The sequence below is a fragment of the Vidua chalybeata genome, chromosome 3, assembly GCF_026979565.1.
Source record: "Vidua chalybeata isolate OUT-0048 chromosome 3, bVidCha1 merged haplotype, whole genome shotgun sequence".
NCBI lineage: Eukaryota > Metazoa > Chordata > Aves > Passeriformes > Viduidae > Vidua > Vidua chalybeata.
The window spans coordinates 3,337,421-3,363,421 of NC_071532.1; the positions used below are offsets into that span (position 1 = coordinate 3,337,421).

At 51.3% G+C, this 26,001-nt stretch overlaps 2 protein-coding genes across 3 annotated transcripts; one reads left to right on the forward strand and one right to left on the reverse strand.

Moving 5' to 3' along the window:
- The first annotated feature begins 384 nt into the window (after nt 1-384).
- LOC128785814 (ninein-like protein) lies at nt 385-15,992 on the forward strand. Of its 2 annotated transcripts, XM_053938637.1 has the most exons (14): nt 385-577; nt 1,234-1,409; nt 1,839-2,010; nt 2,244-2,367; nt 2,448-2,585; nt 2,804-2,942; nt 4,023-4,133; nt 4,673-4,762; nt 7,212-7,308; nt 7,867-7,934; nt 13,029-13,280; nt 14,301-14,513; nt 15,149-15,265; nt 15,358-15,992. In XM_053938637.1, exons 4-14 carry the CDS (start codon nt 2,300-2,302, stop codon nt 15,544-15,546), a joined length of 1,482 nt encoding a protein of 493 aa, XP_053794612.1. In that variant the 5' UTR covers nt 385-577; nt 1,234-1,409; nt 1,839-2,010; nt 2,244-2,299; the 3' UTR covers nt 15,547-15,992. The 2 variants fall into 2 exon arrangements, with proteins under 2 accessions (XP_053794612.1, XP_053794614.1); XM_053938639.1 differs by lacking the exon at nt 4,673-4,762.
- Nucleotides 15,993-16,680: 688 nt separating this feature from the next.
- On the reverse strand, nt 16,681-18,979 carry GINS1 (GINS complex subunit 1). The gene is made up of 7 exons (XM_053938310.1): nt 18,871-18,979; nt 18,729-18,793; nt 18,529-18,624; nt 18,148-18,238; nt 17,849-17,965; nt 17,381-17,455; nt 16,681-17,122 (listed from the first exon to the last, which is right to left on the reverse strand). The coding sequence occupies exons 1-7, from the start codon at nt 18,943-18,945 to the stop codon at nt 17,054-17,056; spliced, it is 588 nt and encodes a 195-aa protein (XP_053794285.1). The 5' UTR covers nt 18,946-18,979; the 3' UTR covers nt 16,681-17,053.
- Between the last annotated feature and the right edge of the window lie 7,022 nt (nt 18,980-26,001).

Consider the following 26,001-nt stretch of genomic DNA (forward strand, 5'->3'; position numbering starts at 1 on the left):
CGCGGGGTTACGGAGCCGAGAGGGGCCGAACGGAGCTGAACAGAGCCGAGAGGGGCCGAACGGAGCCGAACGGAGCTGAACAGAGCCGAGAGGGGCCGAACGGAGCTGAACAGAGCCGAGAGGGGCCGAACGGAGCTGAACAGAGCCGAGAGGGGCCGAACGGAGCCGAACGGAGCTGAACAGAGCCGAGAGGGGCCGAACGGAGCTGAACAGAGCCGAGAGGGGCCGAACGGAGCTGAACAGAGCCGAGAGGGGCCGAACGGAGCCGAACGGAGCTGAACAGAGCCGAGAGGGGCCGAACGGAGCTGAACGGAGCCGAGCCGAACCGAACGGAGCCGAACGGAGCTAAACGGAGCCGTGAGGGGCCGAACGGAGCCAAGCCAAGCCGAGCCGGGCCGGGCCGGGCCGGTGCTGCCGTCCCCGCGTCTCCGCGTCCCCGCGGCCCCGTTTCCCACGGTAATGTCAGTGTCTCTCGGGCAGCCAAGACTCAGCAACTCCGTGGCATGAGGTTTGTAAAAAGGATCCTGCTTGATGGCCTTGATCGGCAGCTCCGTGAGGTGATTTCCACTAACCTTGGGTAAGGAGCAATTAATTCCTTGCCAGTCCCCTGCGCAGGACAGTTCGTTTGTGTTTGATGTTTTCAAACGATCCTGTAGGGAATCCAGACACGAGTCCAGACATCACACACTTAGAAGGGTTTCTCCATCCATTTCCCCGTGCCAACCAACCAACCAACCAAACCCCAAAAAAAAAAAAAAAAAAAACAAAAAACACAAAAAAACAAAACAAAAAAACAAAAAAAAAAAAAAAAGGCCAAGGTACTTCTTTTCACAAGTGGGTGATTCCATAGGATTCAGTCAGGCACCTGAGGGTGGTGACCTGGGGAGAGTTCTCCTCGTGCAGGACAGTTTTTAGATGTGCTCTGTTCTGCAGCCACTGCCTGGTGACTGAAAGGCTCCCTTGGGAACTGCCTGAGCAGGAGCAAATCCTGCCTAGGTGGTGTGGGATTATAACACAAAACAACAGGGGGCTGTTGAGCCTGGTCTTTCTGTGGGAGGGAGAGGGATGCACGTCCTAGGAGAGGAAAAAACATCACCCCAGTTCTAACATTGGCGTCAGAAGTGCTGATGTCTCTGCACCTCACATGTGACACAGATTGTCCTCTTTTTAGTGCATGAACAAGCTTCATCCACGTCTTTTTCTGTTTGATGTGAAATGCTTCTTTCTCCTTAGTGCATTCAGTTCCAAGGACTGGCAAGGCATTTGCTTTTGAAGTAGCACCACGTGAATGTGCTAAGGTGGAAGTGAATCTGTGCTTACCCTGACAGCCAGGACAGCTCAATCCAGGATCCTGAGAAAAAAAAAAAAAGAAAGAAAAAAGAGTCGTTCTTTTGGCTTCAGACTTTGAGGTAACAGCTCTCTGAAGACAGGCTTCTTCCAAAATTGGTACAAAATTGGTGCTTTTGGAAATGTTGTGAGTTCTGTATCAGCTTTCTGGGTTCTGCTCTTTGGTCAAATAAAATGCTGCTGTCAGTCCCCATCTGACAGTTTTCACAAGACCCTGTAAGTGATATAACTTTCAGAGAGAGCTTTCTGTGGATAATGGGTGTTGATGGGTCAACAGGGAGACCAAACTGATTGGCCTGTGCCTGCAAACCTGCTCTTGTAGCTGCCATGAGGGCAGCTCAGGACATCTCCCTCCTGGCAGCCTGGGGTTGTTTCTAAAATATCCTTCAGTATTGATTTGGTCTCTGAAGTTTCCCTTTGGTATTGAAAACCATCAGTTTTCTCCTGCCAGTTTGGCCCCACTGACTTATTCCTGCTGTTTTTTTCCTCAGCATCAGAGGAAGCAGCCTGTCCTTCTGGCCAAGCTACCTGGGCCCACACCACTTCTCCAGCCTCAGCAAAGACACTTGGATTTGCCAAGCCTCAACTTGCCATTGCCACCTTAGCCCTGGAAGAACTTAGAGGAGGCCCTCAGGGTCCCTGGTTCTGCCTGGATCAGTGGTGGTGGGTGCAGTGAGCAGCTGCCTGGGGTGGGAGAAGTGCTTGCAGCCAGGTCCAGGGTGGGTTTGGTCACCCCAGGGCTGGGGGAATGTGGGGGTGGATGTAATCTAGGCTTATCTGTGAGATGGGGGGGGGCATCCCTGAAAAGACTGGAGGGGTGTTCAGATGGTGTGCCAGCAGAAATGCTGTTGGAACTGTTAGAAGAGGGAGGAAGTGATCTCAGTCTGTTCTTGCAGAGGCAGAGGAGCAGGTGAGCCTGGCAGGGCTGCCTGCAGCTTTGGACAGCACACTCATGGTCCCCAGCAGTGGCCTCCAGCATGCGGCTGGCACCTCCTACAGATACAAACTGCAGTGCCTCTGGTAAGGGCTCTGCTCCCCGTGAGGGCCCTTCTGAGGGCTGCCTGAGGGGTCTCTTCATGCCCTGCTCGCTGTGTCTGCAGCACCCAGGTGAGGCAGATCGCCAGGGAGAGGGACAAGGCGAGGCTCGGGTTGGAGAAGGCAGAGAGACACTGCCTGCAGCTGGGCAGGGAGCTGGATCAGCGGTGCATCGCTCTGGAGCACACCCAGAGCAAGCTCAGGTAGGAGGGCTCCTTTTGGTGGGGTGGAGAAAATGTGCCTACACGTCCCTTTTGAATCTCCCACTTGTTTTGGCAATGTGTCAGCGGCAGGAAAGTCCTTGAAGATCCCTCTCCACCCCTATGATCTCAGCATCCTTCCAACAAAGCTCTCATCTCCTGCTTGTGGCCATCCAGGAACGTGCTCTGTCTGTCCCAGCCGTGTTGCTTTTTCTCCCCAGGAATTTTCAGGCAGAAATAGAGGCAAAAGAGCTGCTTTTGCAGCAAGCAGTGAGTCACCAGGCGAAGCTGGAGGCTGCTACACGGCTCCTCCAGGGCAAAGAGGCCAACCTGCGAGGGAGACTGAACCATGTGATGAATGTAAGTACAACTGCCTTGGATGAAACACCTTCACTCTTTCAGAGGTGGCAAAGCAGAGGTGGTGACAAATATAGATGGTTCACTTTGCTCTTGTTGGGAAGAATGGGAATTTTATGCAGATGAATCATGAGCCACATCCATCCATTTGTATTAAATACAGAGCTTGTTACCTTGCCATGCCATTACTAAACTGCTGTGCTGTCTGTTGGTTTGGCCCTTGGTAACACCTGAAAACACAATGACCAAAGCTAAAATTGTGCCAGGGACCATGTCAAGGGCAGAGAGGATGGTGTCTGCATGCCTGGGATTACCCTAGATCTGGTCAGTGTAGAAGTACAGATGGAGATAGCTCAGGACTTGCTGCCTTTGTGAGGGAAACCACAATTTTGGGGAGCAGAGGTAGAGATGATCTGTGGGGCTGTCAAGCTCTTATTGTGCAAAACCCACTCCTGTCCTTTGGAGAGATGAGCCCATGTGGTATCAGCAATGTGCTGTCCTGTCCTGGTTTAGGAATGGTGCTCCCCAATTTAGTTCTCTTACCAAGACTCCCCAGTCCACACTGCTGCTTGCTCACTTCCTCTCCCCACTTTTCAGTGTCTGGAGAGGAGAATGGGAGGCACAAAAGGCAAAGACCGTGGCTTGAGATAACCACAATTTACTGGAAACAGAAGTGAGATAAGAAACAACCAGTGACAGCAACAATATTAGCAACAAAAGTTTACAAAAAAAGAGTGATTTACATGCAAAATGCTCATTGCAGAGCAGCCAAATTTTCTCTGGAAGGCATCTCCTTCTCCCTGGAATTGAGAGAGGGTGCCTTCCCTCTGTCCCCAGCAATGAATGAGGTGGTAGAGAATAACATTTGGGCCTTAGCCACATCCCCTCCTGGTCACTGCAAAAATCAACCCTGTCCTGGCCAAAACCATGTCCAGGGTCTCCTGGAAGCTGTGCTGTGTTTGGCCTGCTGACATGCCAGTTGTTTTACTGTCATACTGTCCCTGCTGAGGACCCGTGGCTGAAAAGCCCATCCTGCCATGTCAGGACCCACTGCATCAGGGAAAAACTCCATTTTATCTGCAGGAGAACACACAGCTACAAAACAAGGTCACAGAGATGGCTGAGAAACTGTCAGCCTCTGAGGAAATGGTGTTGGAGCTGCAAAAAGAACTCAACTGCATTGTGAAGGATAAGGTAACCTTTCTCTGCTGAGAACTTTTCAGGAATTCGTAAAACATTTGATCTTGCATATTTTGTGTCAGTTGCTGTGGTGTCCCCCTGTGTGAGCTCTCCTGTGCTTTAATGACAACCTGGAAGCTGGAAAAAAAAAAAAAAAAAAAAAAGGTGTGAGGGAAGTTTCCAGCTGTAGAGAATTATGCAAATCTGCAATCTTCAAGGGAAAACTTTATAGAGTTTGGTTTCCAGAAAAGTTTTAATTTTCACTAGTATTGAAGTAAAAGGTTTGTTTTAGTATCTTCCACTCCTAAAACGAATCTGGGAAAGGAACTGAGTCTGTGATCTTGTTAGCCAGGAAAGCCTGCCTGTAGTTTGGTGTCTCACATGTGGAGAAAAGTGCTTTCTCTCCTCTTTCTGACCCATCCCACAGGTGATGGGCCCCTTAGGGAGCCTTCTGTTGAATGTATGGGTGTAGCACCTGACCCCAGTGATTTAGTAGAGCTTTTGACTCTCCATTTGGAGATGACTTTCTTGATGAGAAGTGTTTCCTTGTGCAGCTGGAGCAGGGGGAGCCCCACAGCCCAGAGTTCCTGCAGCAGAGCGAGCGCTTTGCCGAGATTGTCGTGGAGTACGAGCGGCAGTGCCAGGTACGTGTGGGCAGCACTGCTGCTGTCACAGTGCTGCTCCCTGCAGCACATCTCTTGGGCACTTGGGCCTGAGGGAGTGGAAGGAGGCAGACCTGATCATAGGGCAGAGGGATCCCTCTTACCTTGCTCAGAATCCTGTCTCCTCACTCCCAAAGTCCTTCAAGGGTTGTTTGCCTTGCCAGGATTTTGACAGGAGAGAGTAGGGGTGGATCATAAATTCCTTCCTGCTTGTAGCCATGGACTATTTTGTTAGGGAACTATGTACCTCTGTTGTTAAGGACAGACCCTGGGCTCTGTTGGATTTCTTCTTGAGCACAAGGAGAAAGCTGTTCTCCTAATTTGGAAACCATATTAACAGCTGAAGTCTTCTATCTTTTTGTTTTTCCCTTCCTTCTTGCCCCCACTTTAAAAAAAACCTAAAAATGTTGTTGCTGCTGAATTCTGCTAGAGAGTAAAGGTAAGCCAGTCCAGATATCTGATGTGTTTGTGTGGTCCAAGAATTGGTGCTGTGTGTATTGTAACTCCTGCAGGGTTCTGTGCTCCTTCCCAGAGCTTGTGGCTCTCTGAGGCATGACCACAAACTCTGTTTCCCTTCTCCCAGTTTTAACGTGTGGATCTTGCATTTTTAACTTGTGTTTCTTTAACTTGTGCTGGGTGCTCTGTTGAGTCCTGTGCTTGTCACAATGCCTGTTTGCTCCTACATGCTGTGTGTGTGTGGCTGGGGAGCACCCCTGAGCAGGGACAGTGACAGTCACATCCCCCCAGCAAGGGCTGAAATGCAGACTTTCAGCAAAGCCATTCTGTGCATGCATCAGGCAGCCCTTCTCCAAGCTGTAATTAAAGGCAAACATTCTGAAGCACTATCCAGTGCAGCATTGCTCCAGGTGGCACCAGAGGGCTGAATATGCTCAGTGCTGTAATTTTCCCTCTCCTTGAGCAGCCCCAGAGTTGTCCATGAGAATGCTGATGGATGGAAAAGGTTTGACCTTCAGGCTTCACCTGCCCCTCTGAAGGCACCCACTGGGGTTTATCCTCATTGAATGCTCTCAGCCCCCCTTTCCTGTTTAGAATGGAGATGAAACAAACTGGGTTTGCACTTGTCCACAACTTCTCAGTAATATTTGCTAACTGGAAGTGCCCTAGTTCATAGTGCTCTTGCAGCACATCAGTTTCCTGGATGGCAGGATATGGGATGTAATTGGATGTCTGCTCAAAGTGGACAGTCCAGAAGAAGGCAGGATGCCTTGTATGCTGTTGCTTTCAGTACAGCTTAGAGGATGTGAAGTGAAGCAAGCAGCTGCCCACCTCCAGACACCTCCATGGAAGTGGCTCATTGCACTGGTGTGGTGGCTCATTACTTGGTGTTCTGGGACTCCTTGCTGATGGAGTTGGGATAAGCTCCTGTGCTGGCCTTGGGGTATCTCTGGCACCAGGAGACCAGCAGGACCTGCCTTGTGCTGTGCTTCTGTTCTGGTTTGAAAACAAAACCAGTGAGAGACTCCAAGTCAGAAATACAATTTCTTAGGAAAAGTGAAAAAAGAAAACAAAATACGTGCAATAATACAAAAGAAAAACCACTGACGGAGTCAAAATACAACCTGACACCCTTTTTGGTCAGGGTGTTCCTAGCAGTCCAAATTGGAATGGCTGCAGTCCTGGAAATCCAGCAGAAAAGCTGAGTCTGGTGTCCCAAAAACTCAGACTATATCCAGGTAGGAATGCTTGGCTCCTCCCTCTGGGCAGAGCATCTCATAGTGGGATGCTGCAACTTTTATCAGTCATGCAGTGACATTCAGTAGCCCTTTATCAGCAGATGTCTCCCCTGAGAGAGGATTGGTTGTGGAAGAGATAAGGAAAACTGCCCACTTAACAGAAAACAACTGCCATACAGATGGCAAATGGAATACATCTTGTCTTGCAATCTGGGACAGCTTCCCATGGGATCAGCACCTTCTTCCCTTGTTTTATTCCTTCTGCAACCTGGAAATGTTCCCTCCCTGAGGCCTGTGGGCTTTGCTTCACTGTGACTCCTGCTGGTCACCTTCTCTGCATAGAGCAGTGCTTGTTGGCCAGCCCACGTGCCCGCACGAGAGTCTTGAGGATGTAAACACAAACCTCTGGGCTCGTGCTGAGATCATGTGTGAATCCATCTTCTGTGTTGGATTCTCCCAATGGTTATTTGGGTCAGGAGGGTCTCAGGAGGGGCAGCCCCCTGAAGCGTTGGCAACCCCCCTGGTTTTGTGTGCTTTTGCATTCAGGGGCAGTTGCTTTGTGCTTCACAGTGTGTAGTGGTGGTGGTCTTGGAAGTCTGGGTTTATATTTCTTCTTTGGCTCCTCCAAATTCTCTGATGTCATCCTTTGTTTGGGAAGGCTGTGCTGGGGCTGGGGGAGGCCCTGCCAGGAGCTTTGGAGGAGCTTTGCCCTGTGTCCTGAGCAGTGTTTGTTTCAGGTGCTGTACGACCAGAACGGAGCGCTGCGAAGGGAGCTGCAAAGGCTGCGCCTCCAGCTGCAGGAGAGCAGGGCTGAGGGAGGGCTGCCAGCAGCAGGTAACGTGCAGGAGGGCTCAGTGCCCATCCTCTCAGCAGCAACAAAGTTCCCTCTGGATCCAAGTTTGCATGGGAGTGTGGGGAGGCATGTTGTGAACTACTGCTGCCAGTTCTGGTACTGAGAGGGAAGAAAGAGAAGATGGGTGGTGGGGAGGAAAGAGAAGATGGGTGGTGGGGAGGAGGGAGATGGAGGAGAGGAGGGTTTTCCAACTTGAGAGCTGGTGATGGAACCTGTGAACTAGGCATCTGTGGGTGAACTGGTAGATTTGCAGTGTTGAAGACGCTGAGGAAACAATGAAATAAAGAGGAAGTAGCCCCAAACTGTGGGTTGGAAAATTCAAGTTGAGCATTAGGTAAAAGCTTCTGGCTGAGAGGGGTGATGCAGCCCTGGGACTAGTTGCCAGATAGATGGGGAATGTCCATCTTTTGGGGTTGTATGGACTGGGTGAAGCTGCAGCCATCCTGATCGGTCCTGTCTTGTAGGCCTCCTCTCACAGGGCTCCTCTCTGCCATCACACCCCTCTCTGAGCCTTCTTTTTCCTACTTCTGTGTTTACAGAAATGTCACTCCCAGTGGAGCAGCTCCAAGAGCAGCTGCAGGACCTGAAGGTGCAGCTGGAAACAAAGGTGAGTGGGGTGGGGGGGAGATGTCCTGGCTGCTTGGCAAGCACAGCTGCTACAGCGTGACTGATGAGACATGTGCTCCAGCAGGGTTGCTGGAGAGGGAGTTCAGGCTGGGGAGCAGGGTGGTGCCTCATCACTCACGTGGGGTTATTTCATGTGCTTCTCCAGCTTGTCTTAGCTGGTAGGAGGGTTTGGAGCCTTTGCCTCACTGGCTGGCAAAGGCTCTGTGGAAATCCCTGTCACCTCATGAAATGTTTGTGTGGGTCTTGTGAGGAACCAGAGATCACTCGTTGTTGTTGTTGCAGTAAAACCAGGGTCAGGACCAAGAGGAGAAGCAGCCAGGTGTCTCCTGGTGGTGGGGCTGTATCAGAGCCCTGTCACCCTTGGCTTGCAGCACACTTCTAAGCTGCTTGCTCTGAGGTGACAGTGTGAGCCCAGCCTCCTCTTCAGACAGCTCTGAATGCTCATGGGAGAGGCCTCAGTTTCCACATTTGCTCCTTTTGCTGCTGAGCTGAGAGGTCAGTGATGCTTGCTGGGTTTTGTGTTGCAGCACTGCACGAGAAAATCCTGAACTGCCACGCACGTGATGGAGCAGTTCAAGGAGCACAAAGCTGCCTGCAGATCTTCTGCTTGCTTTATAGTCCTGCCTTTGTGCACATCAAATCCTGGAGTTTCTGGTGTTCACAGGGGAGTTGTGGGGAGCAGCAGCTTCTCACCACCACATCCTGACAAGGAACCACTCTGCAGTGGAGGAGGGATATGAGGAGCAGTGGCAGATGATGCCCTGGCCTCTCCCTTCTCCTCTCTGGGGCTCCTTGCAAACAAGGAGAATGGGGAGAACCGTGCTGCTTGCTGGCAAGAAATGGGACCCACTGCTTTCTGCTTGTTACACACTGCTGCGTGAGACTGATTGTTGCCCTAAGTTCAGCAGGGACCAGAACTGCCCAAAGAGAGTCCCCTGTTGAGTGGGACCAATAGATCAATCTGAACTGGAGGAGAGGAAAGCTCTCAGGAGCATAGTGCTAATATCCCAATCCTATCTCCTTCCAACAGATAAATTATTATGGGGAAGAAATAGAGCTAATGTGGAAAAACTTTGAGAGGGAGAGGAAGGACAGTGAGGAGAGTTTCAAGGCTGAGATGTGCAAGATGGAAGACTAGAAAAGAGATCTTGAAGAAACCTTTGCAAAGTACTGGGCTATAATTAATGGGCTGAAAGAGCAAAAATGGGAATGGACCCTGGAGCTCCAGCCTGGAGCTGGAGGAGAGGTTGGAGATGGAGCAGGCCAGCGTGGGACAGCAGCACACTGAAGACATTTGCCATCCAGGGTAGCAGCTGGACCCAGACAGAGAAGAAATAAAGATGCAGCAGAGGGACAGACTGAGCCTGAGATCTGTCACTGTTCTCTTTCTGGAGCTAAGGAGGAGATTAGGGGTGCATCTTCTGCTCACACCAGAGTAGGTTGAGCTGATTTTTCACAGGGCTGGAGAGCTGTTTTAATTTGGAAGAAAATCTGGGCAGAATTGCTGGGCTGCAGTAGTTTGAAGTGAGACATCTAACTCCCCTTACAAGAGTGCTTTTATTTCAAGACTCTTAATTTCCCTGAATGTTTTTCAAGGCTGTGTTAGAGGCAGTGCCCAGCAAAGACTGTATCTTAAAATAGTGAGAGATATAAAAGAGCTTTCATTAGTGTTTTCTTATTACCTCTTTCTTGGTCCTTCAGCAAACTTGCCTCTACTTGCTAGATGATCACAACTTGCTATCTTAAAAGCAGTAAAATATGTCTTAAATTTCTCCGTATAGGTAAAAGAGATTGGCTTGTGAAAGAAAGAGGTTGTCACTGAGTAACTGTTTATCTTCCCTTCCTCCTGCCTCTGCCCTGCTGTGTCTCCCTTTAGGATTGGTGTTCCCCTTGGCAATATGCAAGCAGTGGATTTTGCTAGGTCATGATCAATGTTTTAGGGCTGAGATATGGGCTAGGTGAGGGAGAAAGGAGGTGATTTGGCCGAAGTCTATGGTAGACCAGGGAAACAAACCCAAATAACAGGAATACAAGGTGTTTAAGCTCTTTTATCTCTGATGAATGGCAGATACACTTGCTGCAGTGGGGAGCTTTCAGAGTTGCTGGAAAAGATGTGATGGATGTGAGTCTTTAAGAAGTGCAAAAGGTGTGGGAGCTTTCTGTGAAGTTTAACAAATTGCTTTGCAACATGAAAAACTTTTTGTATTGCATCTCCAGCAAATGTACATTCAGAGGCTGGCTGAGCAATTTCAAGCTGTAATGTCAAACCCAGATCAGCAAAATGGTTTTTATCTTTAGGAAAAATGCAGAGGTTGAGCATAACCAAGAGCTGTCATGGAGTGAATGGCAGCATGAGGACAGCTGTAAGGCTTTATTGCAGCTGCATTGGTGTGAGAGGAGGTGATTTCCCAACAATAAAGGCTCCAAGGTGGGGCCTTCAAGAGCAGGGCGCCCATGACAGGCAGCAGTGGAAGCAGAAGAAAAAAGACCAAGTCTCTGTGGAAGCAGAGGCAGCTCAAGTTGTAAGAAAAGATTGATGATGAACAAGCCAAGATGTGTAAAATGCTGGCTGTTGGGTACGAAAAGATTAAAAAGGATGAGATGGGAGTAATGGAGAGACAGTGAAGCTGAGGGCTCTGATATTGAAAGGGACAAGGTGTCTGGAGACTGTCCTCTGGGGGGAAATGAGCTGATCCCCTGAGACTCAGATGAGCAGGTAGACCAAACTCTACTGTTGCAATTTCAACACTGAAGGAACAGAGAAGAAATGAACAATTGTATGATGGACACACCAGTGCAAACAGTGCAGATGTTTGTTGTAACAAATGGCCTGTTCAATCTAGAAGCTGGAGGTAAAGTGGAAAGCATTTGTCAGGGAGAAATGGAATCTTGATGGACAAGGGGGTGTGCTTGGGAAGGAGGCAGAGTTAAATGCCTTCAAACAGCAGACATCTCAGGACATAGACCTGACCTGCAGGGCAGGAAGAGAAGGAAAAAAGCTCTGGGAGACAGTGGTGTAATAGCATAGGAGGAAACCTGACATTCAGGCTGTCAATTCAGAGCTGAAGAGGAACAGGTTGAAACTGGAGCTGATGCAGCTGAAAGATGTCATGCAGTACTTGGAAAATGAACCCAGAGCTCAAGAGAGTGTCAGGTTTGAGTGCAAAGGTAGTTTGAAGATCTAACATGCTGCTGCAAAGAAAAAGCAGATGCCTTGTGAGACACAAGGCTGCTTAACACCATGATGGTGCTGAACGCTGTAACAGCAGCTGTGTTCTCTTGGATGTTCCAACAGCAGCTTTGTTCTGCTGCTCTTGTGAAGTGCCCTATGAACTAGGATACTTCCAATTAATAAATATTACTGAGCACATGCAGAGAAATGCAAAAGCTATATTATGTCTTTTACTGACCATGGGAGTGTGGTCAGGGAGCTGGGATGTGCTCCTGTGGCTGTGGCTGACTGCACCCTCATCTCCTCTTGGACACGGATGTTGGAGATGCCACAGGAAGCACAGCGTGTGAATTCGATGTAAATCTCCCAAAAGCAGCTGCGCTGAGGTGAGCAAACACCACGTAGCCCATGGACTGGTCCTTGTGCTTCAAGAAGAGAGGAAGAACTTGCTCACACGGCTCCTCTGTGTGCCACAGGCACTGCCACAAACTGCAGTGCTGTCCTCCCTGCCAGCAGGGGTGGTCTGTTATCCTGTGCCTTCCCTTGAGGAATTTGGGTCCTGGATGGCCCTGGTGTTTAGCAGCAGCTGTTGGATAGGACTGTCCAACACAGGACTAAGCTTCATTCCCACAGGTGCCAGTATTCATGGCCTCCTGGGAGATTGGGAGTACCAACAGAAGTGGAAGGATAATGAGGCCACCTGGGATTTGGGGTCACAGTCAAATCAAATCACTTTGTATCCATAGGACTGCCAAATAATTTTAGCCAGCTTGAAGCCACATAAATTCAGTCTGATGCTCTTTATCCTTACTCCCCTTTATTTCCCTTCCCTTGAAGACCTGCTCCTTCTGTACTGTTGTCTCTTGATTGTCCCCACAGATTTTGCCTGAGTTATGGGAAGGTTTTTTCACAGTTTTCTTTAGTCCTTGCTGTCATTGGAAACCAAATTGGAAAAGATCAGGGAGCCAGCACAGAATGCCAGAGTAAGCAGGGCTTGTGCGTGGTTTTCTCACTGCTGTCTCTCCCTGCACAGGAGACCTGTGCTGGCTGCTGGAGAACAGCTTGCTGAAGAGTTAACATGGGATGGATTTCTTCCTTAGGAAGCTTTAGATAGGTACTGGGGTCACCCACTGAGCCATAAATCTGGGGGGAGACAGGTTTCTGGTGTGGATGATCCCAGTCTGCTAAACTGTCCCTCCCATTGTTCTTCATCCCTTGGTTTTTAGGCCTCTGACAGCAGTGCAAGACTTCGGATGTCCCCAGGATGTCTGCCCTGGGCTGGGCTGGGCTGAGTCACCTGCTGGGGCAGAGGCACCTGACTCACTCCTGCATCAATTCAGGGCCATATCTGTTTTGGCTTGGCTTTGCTTCCTGTTGCAGGCCACAGCCAGATGTGGGACTACACAAAACAGGGCTCTTCTCTGGGGGACTGTGCTTTGCTGCTCTCTGGTCTGAAGCTGATCCTATCCCTCTTCCCAGCAGGAAAAACAGGAGTGAGTTGGGTAGAGAGAAGTTGGAGGAGCTGGCTGAAATAGCAGAGTTAACAGCATTGGTAAGAAGCCATTAACCCCAACTGCCAGGCTCTTGGCTCAAGGATTGAGAAGGGCAAAACCAGCACATGTTCACACAGGAGAGGGAAAATGTTTGTTTCAAACATTCAAACCCAGTTTTCCTTTGAAGAACCAGCTTCATCTTATAACTTGTAAAGCAGTGAAAACTTGTGTGACATTGAAAGTCTTACAGAAGGGGAAAGTCTTTAATTAACTACTGTCACTCTTTCTCCCTGAGATTTCTCTCACTCCCAGTCCCAAACTCACATGGCTCAGTCAGTCTTTGTTGCCTGTGTTCCCACCCCAAACCTCCTGTGCATGATTTGTTGTTTCTTTTCTCAACCTTTTCCAGAGTGAGAAGGGCAAGGAGCAGCTCTCTCACCCGGATGCCAAGATGCCTCAGCTGGGCTGTGAACCCCCTGAGCACAAGGCTGGTCACAGTGATGGCCCTGGCAGTGTCCAGCTGCAGAGCCAGAGCCTTCTGGAGGCTGAGTGGCTACGAGGAGCAGAGATTGCTGCAAGGCTGGAGCACCACCAGAGGCATGCAGCATGTTGGATGGAGATGGAGCTGCTCCAACAGCAGCTCCAGGCCTCGCAGGAAAAGGTGAGTGTCCTTCATTTGGTGGCAGGCTGCTGAGTGGTCTCTGTGATGTTGGTATTGTCCTGCCTGGGGCTGTGCTGGACACCCTCCCCAGGCAGATAAAAGTTGTCCTCCTCCTGCTTGTGGGGGACAAAAGATTCTCCCTCCTGCTCAGATATGGCTGAGCCAGTTCAGGTGCAGCTGGGGAGAGGTCCTTGCTTGCTTGTCCCTGTGACACCCCCTGTCCTTGTCCTGGGCAGAGGGGATGGGGGCTGAGTGGAGGTGGCTCACACAGGGGTGCCAGGAGCTGTGGTTCCCCATGGCTCAGCTGATAGAGGAGTGGAGCAGTGGTAGCACCTGATAAGGGTTGGGAAGGGATGACAGCAGCCAGACAGGGCTTGTGGAGGGATGGGAAATGAGGTGGTCAGAGCAGAGTAACGTGGATCACCAGGACAGAGGGAGAAAAGCCAATGGGAGAAACCTTCCAATGTGTTAATATTCCTCTCCTGCATTCTACCCTGGGGGCTGGCTTTCCAAGGTACAGCTCACCCATGCCAGCCATCCCTTGGCAGCCCTAGTGCAAAGTTGGACCAGATCTGCTTCCCATTACCAGTTTTGCCCTTTGCTGGTGACAGGAAGCAGAGGACATGTAGTGCAGGACATTTAGTACATCACAGCTAGCCTGGGATGTATCCAAGAACCCAAGTGAGCAGCCCCCTCTGTCTCTTGCCTTTGTGGCCCTTGGTGCTGGGATTCCCTCCCAGAGAATCCCTCCAGCCACTCCTGCTCCTCAGCAAGGGGAGCACCTCTCAGCAAGGGGTCTCTGCTTCTCCTCCTGCAGCTCTCAGTGCTCTCACTCCCTTGCTTTGCAGGCTGCCCAGTGAGCACCACTGCCATGGTCCTGCAGCTCTGCTGTGCCCATGCTGGGGTGACAGCTGAGGAGAGGGGCACTATTTAACCTCTCCTCTCCCCTGAAACACAGCCTGGGCCTGTCCTGTTGTTGGCACAAAGCTGTAACCAGCTGTCAACCTTTCTGTGTTACAGCTTTTGGAAGCCAAAGCCAGCCTGAGCCTGGCCCAGGCCCAGCACACTCTGCAGTTGCAGCAGGCCAAGGCCCAGATGAACAACATGGTGCCAAAGAAGCAGTTTGAGCAGCTGCAGAACACCTTGAGAGAGGAACAGTGCAAGACTCAGCAGCTCCAGGAAAGCCTCCAGCTGCAGGCTGAGCAAACATGCAGGCAGCTGGTCAGGACCCAGGTAAGCAGGGAATTGCAGGAGCTCAGTCAAGGGTACTGTGAGAACACTGCTGGCCTGGCAGCCTGGAGGGCAGATGTGATTGAAGCCACCAGAGGTTTGGGTGGAAGATGGTAGATATAAAGAACCCACTTGCCTTCAAATTCAGCTGCAACTTTTAATTCTTCATGAATCCTCCAGTCACCAGCCTGCACTCTACAGGTGGATTTATCTCTAGGGCACTGAGCAAACAGGTGCTGTTTTTTTGTGAGTTTGTCTTCTGGGCAAAGATAGGGCAAATTATAACCTAAGGAATTATAATGAGCAGGCACAAGGACTGCATCCAAGGAGACTCTGTCTCTCCCTGAGCTTTCCTGGACATGGCTGGGAGATGGATTTCCTTATTTTTATAGAAAACACTGCTGGAAAATCTGTGCCTTGTCTTAAAACTGGTTGGGTGCAGACCTAGGGAAGGTTGTACTGCTCTAGACATGTGTCCCACTGCTCTTTGTATCCTGCACCTCTGATGAACCCCCTGCTCTGCCTCAAGGAGTGTGAGGGTCCATGAAGAGGGCCTTGGGGAAATGTACAATCCAGGGTTGCCAGAGGCCAGGAGAGTGCTGGGATAACCCACAGACAGACTTTCTTGCCCACTGCAGGAGGAACACGAGCAGCTGCTGCAGGCAGCTGTGGAGCAGGCAGAGGGGCTGGAACAGAGACTGAGGAATGCTGAAGCTGTGTTGGCAGAGAGGGCAGCTCAGCTCAGAGATGCCCAGGTGAGTCCCAGAGAGGCTGGTGCTGTGTGTCCCTGCCCATCTGGTACCCCTGCATGAGATGCTGAACCTGAAGCCTCCTGTCCCTGCTTTAGGCCCAACTCTCCAGGAACAAACTATTGATGGAAGAGCTCCGTGGAGAGAACAGGAGGTTTGCAATGGCCCTGCAGGCTGCTGAGCTGAAGCAGAAGAGCATGGAGGAGAAGAACCAGCTGCTGGAGGAACAAGCCTCAGCTCTGAAGCAGCTTATTGGAAAAATCACACCAGCATCTCTGAATGTGTGATGGAACATCTGCAGTGGCAGCCCCTGGTCCTGGCTGGGGCTGGTCAGGTGCAGAAATATGGCTGGGTTGGGAAATCAGCCTTGTCCTCTCTTGTCTTGCCAGGATTTTCCTGTGCAGAAAATAGCAAATGGGGAGCCTAAAGTCCTTTGAGGAAACTGGTCCTGTGGACAGCTGAATTTTCCAACTGGAAGCAGCAGCCCTGGTGCCTTTCTCAGTGGCAGTGTGCTATTGTGTCATGTCTGTCTCAGGGCAGCCAGCTCACAGGATTTTCTTTGGCAGTGTTTGGTGGTGGTGCAGGTGCTCCCTCTCGGCAGAAGGTGGATGTTGGAGCCACAGTTACATCTCAAAAGCCGGGGCAGAAGGGCTTGCAGGACCCTGTGCCTGGCTCACTCCATGCAGGAAAGAAAGCTGAGTTGTGGCATTAAAACGTTTGTAATGTTACAGCACCTCCTGCTGTCCCCAGTCTGCTCTGTATTTCAGTCACCTTCCCCAGCTGCTGCTGAACACTTATTCCCAACAGCTCCTCCTAAAGCCTGAACCTAGGATCCAAAACCAAGCAGATTGTTGCCTCTGCAGTGAGCAGGACAGAGCAATGCTGTAATGCTGTTCCTGCATGGAACCTAGGAACCTTGCAAAAACCTAGGGCTGATGTTTTTGCAAGTGTTTTCCCAGACAGTGCAAGAGCTGAGCAGCTCCATTAGGAAAAACCAGACAAGGAAAGCAGCTCTTCAGCCTTGTTCTGGTTTTGTGCTAACCAGAATCCTTAAAACCCTCTGCTCCCTTTCCCACCCCAAACAGCCCATAGGCCCTACCAGACCAGTGCTCTGGGATAAGAGATTCTTCAGAGGAACAGAGACACAGGCCAAGCACACTGGGAAAAACCCAGGCCCATGACCCAGACTGCAATGATCATCCACACAGCACCTCAGGAAACATTTATGGGTCTCTGATGGGGACAAGGCTTCATGTCTGATCCTGGAAAGAACCTTGTGCAGCCTTATCTGACACTTGGAGGAGCAGTTCCACTGAGATACTTAAATAACCATCACACTGCAGGGTCAGGATGGGTTTGGCTGGAGAGCCAGATCACAGTGCTGAATGAACACCACATTAACTCTTAAAAACCCAAGAGACTGAGGCTGAAGGAGTTCTTTATTTTGCAGCCATGGAGTTTTCCTGGCTTCTAGAGCCCAGCCAGTTGGTGTCTTACATGCACAGTGTGAACAAAGAACTACTCCAAACAAAAATGCATTTACAAACCCTGGGTGTAGCTGTGGGGCTTGGATAATGCCCCCCCCCCACTATCCTGGATTCCCAGGATTGCTATATTACCAGCATGCACCCTTTGCTCATGGAGAGCTGTGGTTTTAAGGCACCAAAGGCTGTTAGGAGGAGTGGCAGGGTGCCACTGCAGAAATACTGAGGTGTCTCAAGCCCTGCACACCAGAGCTCAGTCCCCATCGTGGGCAGGCCACCAAGCAAGAGCTGTCCCTCCTGTCCTGCACGCTTAGGACAGGACGTGCTCCAGGATTCCTTGTCTGATCAACTGCTCACATTTCCAGCGGGGTAAAAAGTGCTGAACAGAAACACAGAAAAACCCTCCTTGAATTTGTTGTTGGATTTGTTGCTGCGCACAACCAGCTCTGTTTGTTGTACATCCAGTGCCTCGTGGTACCAGATCAGGCAGAGCTGCACTCTGGACCCTGCAGACAGCACGTGCAAGGAGCTGTGTGTGCAGGGACTGGGACATGCTGCAAGGCCAGCATAAGCAGGGGGATGTCATGGGAGTGAGAGGGCAGGAAGAGAACAGACCACACTCAGCCACCACAGGTACCTGGCTGTTCTTCTTCAACAGGATGGTAGTGCCATCATCGATCTCAAACTCCCCATGGTCTCTTAAACACCGCACCTGCAAAGTGGAAACACAGCTCTGAAAGAGTCCCACGAGAAAAAAAAAAAAACAACCACCCCCTCCAGGTAACAGTCCTGGGCATGGGAACATGGTTTCTCGTTGGTCTAATTAGTTAAGTTTCTGCAAAAAGCTGCAAAAACCTCTTACTGGATAACTCGCCCCACCACAGACTCCCTGCAGACTAGAAGTGCCATCTCTCAACATACTTTGTGCTCTTGGTAGAAGGAGTAAAATGCTGGCAGGCAGAGTAAAACACAGAAACCCGTGAAAGCTTTGGAACTCTGAAAGGTTTTGCTTGATGAACTGACTTGGAATGGGGATGAAATGCTCAAAAAGAGATAGTCAGGAAGATGTTTATCAGTGGATAGAAGCTAGAAATCTTGCACTTACTTCAATGTAGAGGCTTTTAGGAGGTTTGATGTCCTGTGTGAGGTCCAGCCCTTCCTCTCCTCCTACTGACCTCATGTAGGTAGCCAGAGACTTTTTGTACCGATTGAACCACTCCACCTGTGGGCATTAACAGGGTTGTACCCACAGACAATGAACACACACAATAACTATTTACAGAAAGACATGTTAAATGCCATGTTTATAGTGGGGGGAAGACTAACCTACTTTGATTGTACTAAATAATCCATCAGGAGGGATATGTGGGAAGAGAGGAAGAGTTTGAAACGAGGCTGACTCACTTCCTCAGCTGACATGTGGAACTGGATGGTGTTGGGCAGAACGCTGCCATACTCCCACCTCAGTGCTCGGATCCGTAGCAACCGGTCATACCTAGGGGAAGAAACGGGGCAAACCCAACACCTCTGCTGAGGTGAGTGCTGGCAACATCCCCAAGCCACGGTGACATCCAGCAATGTAAACTTTTACAGAGCAGGAGGAAGCAGAGCCTTCTCTTTGCGGTGATATCGGCAACGAACACAAGGGGAATCGGCTACACAGCTGCCTTGCTGCTGGTGCAAAAGCCACTTGCCCGGGCCGAGAGTCCCGACCCCCTGCCCCTGGGGACCCTGTGCCGGCAGGGATGAACCCAGGGGAGGCGGCCACCCCCCCGCAGCACTCACAGGTAGGCCAGGAGGCAGCGCTGGTTCCGGAGCAGGCAGCAGTGCCGGAACCGGATGAGGAAAATCAGGTCCGTCCGTCCCGCCTTCGCTTCGGACCTGGGGGATGAGGGGAAGGAGAAAGAGGAGTAGGAGGAGAGCTGCGGGCCGGGGAGCGCCGCCCGTGCTGTGCGGGACGCGCCGGGAGCAGGCGCCCAACTCACACGTCCGCCTGGTTCCGCTCGTACAGCGCCCGCATCTCCTCCAGCGCCTGCCGCATCTCCTCCGTCTGCAACAGCGGGCACAGTCAGCGAGAGCGGGCCCCGGCGGGGCCCACCCGCTGCTCCCGCTGCTCCCGGGGCTCACCCGGAAGGGCGGGAGGTGCCCGCCGGCGGCGCGGTGCAGCTCCCGCACCAGCTCCATGCCCCGCTCCGCCGCCATCGCGCCCGGCCGCGCGCGGGAAACGCGCCCGCGCACCAGCCAATGGCGGCAGGGGCGTGTCCGGCCGCAGCCAATGGGACGCGAGGGGCGGGGTTTAGCGGCGGGACCGCGCCTCCCCGCGGGCCCCGCCCCCCGCCGTTTCCCGCGCTGAGCTCCGCCGCTCCCGCCGGCCGCGGGGGACGGCGCCGCCGCCCGTGCCGGTCTCGGGGTCACGCTGAGAGCCCCCCGAGGGGCTGGAGCAGGAACTGGAATTTCTGCCGCCCACTTGCCTCTAGCAAGCCTGTTTCCCGCAGTCCTCGGGGTCGTTCGCGGGCTGCCGCGCCGCCTCTGGCAGCCTCCTCCCCCATACCCCCCCAGCCCTTCGCAGCGCATTTTCCCCTTTTGACGGCCTTCCAACCCGAAGCATGCCGAAAGTAAAGGGAGAAAAAGAAAAAAAAGAGGTGGGCACGTTTGTGGATGGGACGGGAATTTTTTTAGCACTCGAAGCCCTGGATGGAGATTCAATAACCCAGGACCACAGCTTGTCCTGCTCCAGGATTTTTTTTTTTCTCTGGCCCATGTGTTTCTTATGGTTACTGGACATAAAAAGCGAGCAGCGTTTCCTGTGCAACTGCGGTCCAGACTGGAAGAGTGGGGAGAGCAGGGCTGGGCTCTCACACCACGGCGTGGTTCGTGTGCCCGAGCCGCCTCTGCTGCTTGCGCTCAGGACGATGTGGCACCCGCACGGCTGAGCAGGGATCGCGTCCGACTCTGCCAAGAGCGTTTGAGTGATCCCAACCACTGCTTCGTGTTTGGCACTGCGTTTTAATTATCCCACCCAGTGCTTTATTGGGGCTTTAGGCATGGAAATGTCCAGAAATGCTCCAGTGGTCTGCCAGCTGGAGGTGGGCTCCTGGAGGGGCTCTGCTCTCCAAGCCGAGCTGTTTTCTGGCCGCAGGGCTGTGTCTGCAGGGACCCCCTCCCCTCCCCTCCCCTCCCGCCCAGCCTGGGGTCCCCGGAGCGCTGTCCCTGCAGGAGCGGCACGTCTGGCTCGTCATTAATCATCGCGTTCCGCCGTGATAATGGCCCATCCGAGCCGGCAGAGATAATAGCAATAAACAGACATCCCGGATGCCAATTGTTCCTGCTGAAAACTGGTCCTTGCCTCTTGCCGAGAGAGAGAAATGTAGCTGAGCCTTGATTGAAAAAAATCCGGGAAAGCTGCCTTATCTTATTGCTTTGCCAGATTAAAAAAAAAAAAAAAAAGCCTCATACATAAAAATAGACCAAATGAATGAAGAATTTACAAACATCTATATTTTGTGTTAGGAATTGTGTTAAAATTAGGAAAACAGCTGAAGACACTGATTTATACAACTGTGACTATTTCAGGCAATGAAGGTTTACATATCACAGTTTAACAAGATAAAAGATCTCCCACAAAATACATAGATGACAGACAACTCATCTGAATTTGACATAACACAGCATCAAGTACACATGTAATGTGATGAACAGTGCCAGGTCATTCCCCAGTTAGGTAACATACAACCTCTTGAATAAGGCAATTCAAATATAACTCTTAATTCAAATCACAACATACCCAGGCAGCATGCAGGGAAAAGTCATTTATTTTGTATATTGAAATGACACAACTTGCAACATGTTTCCATTTTATGTAGTTAGAGCAACAGGATAGAAACCATTCAAATAATATATATATATATATATTTATATATATCTCAAGTCAACAGTTGTCTTTACTGGAATAAAGATTATCTGTTTTTGGTAAAAATAAAACTATTTGAATTCACTAATTAACAAAATGCACAGTGATCAGAAACCCAATTCTTCTCACCATTGTCTTCCCTGGCTCGCTTGCGTTTCCCTGTGAGGCAGCAGCTGCACAGCCCCGGGTTCAGAGAGCCCAGAGGAACAAAGACTCCCTGGCATGCTCTCCCCACGGCTGCAGTGTGCCACCCACGCCCCATGGACAGCAGTCCTCCCATCACACCCATCACACCCTATGGCTTGGAAACTGCTTTTCCCACCTCCGTTCCCGATAAAACACTTCCACACGTGCCTGACCTTGGGGGAGTCAAAAGTTGGAAACCCATTCACTGGAACAGGGCTTTGATTTCTTTTTTTATCAATTAATTCCTCCGGACCTTTATGACCAAGATGTTTAAGGAATTGTGAATCTGCTCAGAAGGGAAAAAAATCTGAGCCAAAAATCTCTTTGAAGTGGTGGAGCCTAACAGGCGTGGCTGAGGATTTATTTCCACCGCAGCAGACCTGGGGGTCACAGAAGATAATGAAGGCTTTCCCTAGTATTGAAAAGTTCTTTCAGATAAGGGAGAAATGAAGAAGGGAAAGAAGATTTTTCTCTACAATTAAAAAAAAAAACAAACAAACCCTAGTCATTTCTCAAAGACTAGTCTAGGCAGCTTCTCCATGGTAAAAGGCTGTACTTCCCCCTGTTTTAACTGGATACCTGCAGGGATGGATCCTCTTGCTAAAGTGTCCCCTGGTGGCTGAGTGTCCCCTGCCCTGTCCCCACGTGAGGAAGGGGACAGGTCTGGATGCCAGCAGGATTCCCTGTGCCACTGGCGCAGGGCTGCTGGCAGGAGTGTGGGGGGAATGGCTTTGGACTGAAGCCCCACAAAGCTCTGGGTGAGGGTTCCCCATGTGCCACAGGGCCTATTAAGGGCTAATAAATAAATCACGCCTATAAAAAAAATGAAGAGGCTACGATTGGATGCAAGGGGATCCAAATGCCCCAAGCCTGGGGATGGGATTCTCGGGAGATTTCTCTCCTTTGGGTAAGCTACACAGCAGCCACAGCAGCAGCAGCAGCAGCAGCCAAGCTCTTCCTGCTGGACAGCTGTCCCAGGCTTCCAACCCCGTCTGTCAGCCAGAGGAACTATGGGAGAAACCAGATTTTCAGAGTGATTGTTACTGGACTCTGTTTATCACCTTTGCAGAGTTGTCTCGTGCCTCCCTACTACTCTATTTACTGCTCTAGTAAAAAAAATCATTGGAATATTTATTTTCCCTCAAAGATACAAAAAAAAAAAAAAAATCTTCAAAAGATATGGGGGAGAAAGGTCCTTTCACAATGACATTCAGAGCAAAAAGAGATAAACAACATCTTACAGATCATTAGAGAGCTATCTTTGGCAGAATATTTAAAATAAATTATTTTTACAAATATTTTCTGCAGTCATATATTTATTTTGAATAGTTCACTTTCAGCTATAGGGTTCACTACTCTCTATTGATAGGAAAACACCACAAATATAAAAATATATGAGCTCAGCACAACTTTTAGGCTACCACGACCGTGTCCAGTAATTTCAAAAGTTGTAGATTGATAGCACGGAAAATACGGAACAGGTTTTCTAGCGGCGTGTGTCGGGTTAGAAGGTCACAGCTCGCGGCTGCTGTAGAACACACCAGGGAGGGCGGCTGGCTTGGCGCGGCAAGGAGCTGGAGAAGCCGGACGCTCGGAGCCAGTCTCTGCCCTCACCGGCCGCCTTCCCACGGGGAATCGTCTCTCTCGGACCCCTGAGGCTCAGAGATGTCCTGCCGGCTGGCGGCTGCGGGCTGGGGAGCGGCTGGGCGGCACCGGCCGCGCCCCGGGAGCGGAGGTCAAGCGCGGCCGCTCTCGCTCCCAAAGCCGCCCCCTTTCACCTTCGCGCGGGGAAAAGCACCGAGGGAGCCGCAGGCCAGCACCGTGGCCAGGCCCTGCCCCAGACCGTGTCCAGAGCCCAGCAGGACGGGGACTCTGCTGGCAGCCCCGAGCCCGAGCCGTGGTGGCCTTGCCTGGTCCCAATCTCCCCCTGCAGCACGTGCCACCGAGTCCACCAAACGTTTAGATTTACATATTTTGCTTTGTTTATACAGCATGTACAGAATATACAGCATCGGACAATTATTTCCCAGTAGACTGGAAGTGTCTCCCAAGATGACCTCTTTTATCAACAAATATATATATATAAATTGACAGTAATAAAAGAGTCGTACCAAACAAATATTATGGCTTTTCAAATAGTGTAGCTGCATTGTGCCGTTGAATTTGTGAGGAACTGTGACAGAGACAGAGAGACTGGGGGGGCTCCAGCTGCTGCTGAGCCCGGGGGTGACCCTCAGCTTGGGGCACAAGCTGGGGCAGGGCCAGCTCGTGGCGCCAAGCACGGCACACGTGGCAGAGGGAAGGTGGAGTTCAATTTATGACCCATGCTCTGGTTTCTGTCTCCAGGCAAACCAGCTCTCCTGCAAACTCTCAGCCCAGCTTTGGAATCATTTGGCTCTGTCCAGCTGGGGTCTGCCTGCCCTGTCCCTGCTGGGGGGACCAGGGGCTGGTTGGGCTGTCAGAGATCTCTCTCTCTCTCTCTGTCAAGGTTTGCACAAGACGTCTGTCTGCCCTAGGGTGCCTTGTGGCTCTGAGGGGACACACACACAGGGTGATGGGTGACAGGATGACGGTGGCAGGTGGCTTTGGGTGCGTCAGGAAGGGTGGTCACAGCCTCCTCCCTGCCTGCCTGCCCCGTGCTGCTCCAGGGGCCACGGGGAGCTGCCCTTGGGCTGCTGAGCAGGGACACGTTGGTGGCTGCCAGAGGAGAGCAGGAAAGCGAGAGCCATTCTTTCTGGAGCACATCCAAAATTCCAGAAGACAAATTGCCTTGGCAGTGCCATCCCCAGCCACCACCCTGGCATGGGGTGCCCGTGAGGAGACCCACCACACGCCTGCTGCCTGCCTCCCCTCATGAGCTGCATCCAGCCACCAGCTGTCCCCATCACCTTTCAGGCTCAGCAAATCACTTAGAGCTCCTTCCCTCCTGCATCCCACTGTTCCTGGGAACTCTTACTGTGGGGAGTGTCCAGCAACCCTGGGACAGGCTGTGCAGGCAGCTCCCTGCCCGAGTGTCCCTCTGCTCCTGAGAGGGACAGTGGGGGGAACTGCTGACATGGATTACATCTCTGCCAAGAAAGATCTGTGTTTCTTTCTGAGATGGTTACTCTAGAAGGAGGAGGAGTTGTTCAAGGGTTTGGAAATGACTTTTGAGAACTGGAGTGATCACTCAAGCATCAAGGTAATTGGGCCACTTCATTACAGCGGAAAATAAGTGATGGATCTAAATTACCCCTACTGTAGGGCTTTTAAACTAATTCCCATCTCATTTATCTCTCCTTTGAAATATTATGGCCACTCCTTGCAGGCCTCTCTCGATGATGCTTCCACGAGGAAGCCCAGGGAGCCCAGGAGTCTCCTCTGGCTGTGCCTGCAGGATGCTGAGCTGCGAGCCCCTCCCTCACGGCAGCGATGTGGGGAGCGACTGCCAAGGGGAACCTGCTGCCTTTGAGACGGGGGAGGTTTCCCAAGGACTGCCTGCCAGTCTGACTGCTTTTTGCTGGGAATATCCTGTGGGCTTGTACTTGGGGTGGGAGGAGGAACGTGGTCTGTCTACTCCGTGTCCTCTTCTCGCTTGATTAGCGGTGACGTTCACACGTGGTGAACACCGGGTGTGCCAGAGACCTCTCCGGGCAGCCTGGAGACAACAGGAGGGATAAAGATGCCCATCGCTGCTGAGTGGTCTTCAGGAAGTTCATGATTTGGATTTTACAAGCTCATGCCAGGTCTTCTTGGCACAGAGACCCAGGATACAAAGGGCTGCATTTCACAAACCCCCGCGTTTTGTGGGTTTTGCCAGCGGGGCTGTGTGTCTTCCAGCAGGAGCTAGGAATCCTAGGAGAATACACCACCTTCTGCCCTTCATCCACGAATAAAACTGCTGGACTGCTGAGCAATGTCCTCGACAGGTAGTCAGTCTTGAGAGCTGGACTGTGTGCAGAGCTGTGCCTCCTAATGCTTAATGCATTATGGAAAAAAGAAGTAGGACAAGTATTGTCAGGGAAAAAAATAAGTAACATTTCCCTCCTTGCTAACACAGTGCTTGTGATGTAAGAGATATTACTGCCATCTTTTGCTCTCTCGAGCTGCAGAAAGTAGTGTGTGTTTCCTGATTAAGAGCAAGACCAGCAGGGCTCCTGCAAGGCTCCCTGCATGGGCACATTTTTCTCAAGAGCTCACAAGATGAAGGAGGCAACATGGGGCAAGCGAATTAAGACACAAACAGGCATGAGTTTGTTCTCATTTGAGCAGGGGGAGTTCAGCCAAGGGCCAGCTCATCACAGCTCCTACTGCAAGGAGAGGCCAGGGCAGGGCACAGGGCTGGAGCTGAAGCCAAGGGAGGCATCTCAGCATTACATGAAACAAGGAGAAATCCACGTGTGCACCTCCCTACATCCCTGGGAGTCACAAAGCTACTGGTTTGTGAAACCTTCCATTAATGCTCCCAAACGAGCTCTGGGACACATCTGCACCACCAGGATCCAACCTTGCCCATGCCAGCACAGCAATTTCATGGGGACTCGGAAATTCTGCATGTTTCTATGGATCTCTGCAAAGCAGCTCATCTGCCAGAATCCCACAGTCCTTGAGCAAGGAGCCTGCCAGGGGCTGTGGGCTGGGGCAGAGGGGCACACACTCCTGGGGATGGCAGTGCCATGGACAGGCAGCTTCCATCAGGAAAGCAGAGCAAGGCTGTGTTCCATGCAGGTCTCATCCTCCCATCTGTAGAGACTTCTCTGAGCTGGAAGTAATGGAGGAGAAACAAATCCCACCTCCACAAAGAGGTCGGGAGGCGCAGGGAGGGAGCCCTGTGGCAGTCTCCCACATGCTGCAATGGTTTAGGAGCTCTAAGTGTGGATAAACATCCCAAGCCATTGCAACTTGATCTACTTCAACTGCCCATTTCAAGCAAGGGCAGGAAAGCCTTGAACCCCCAGATAAAGCAAATTAGTTTGTTTTGGAAGCAGAGAGGCATGGTCGGGATGGGGGGTGCAGTTGGAGCATCTGTGGGACTTGATAATGGTGGAAATTCAGCAAAAAGTCTTCCACAGACTAAAGAGTGAAGGACAGTGGCACAATAAAAACTGTGCCTGCAGGTAGTGGCTGTGACTGTGCCTGGGTGATGAGCAGGAGGGTTTGTGGGGTTTGTGTGGAAGTTTTCC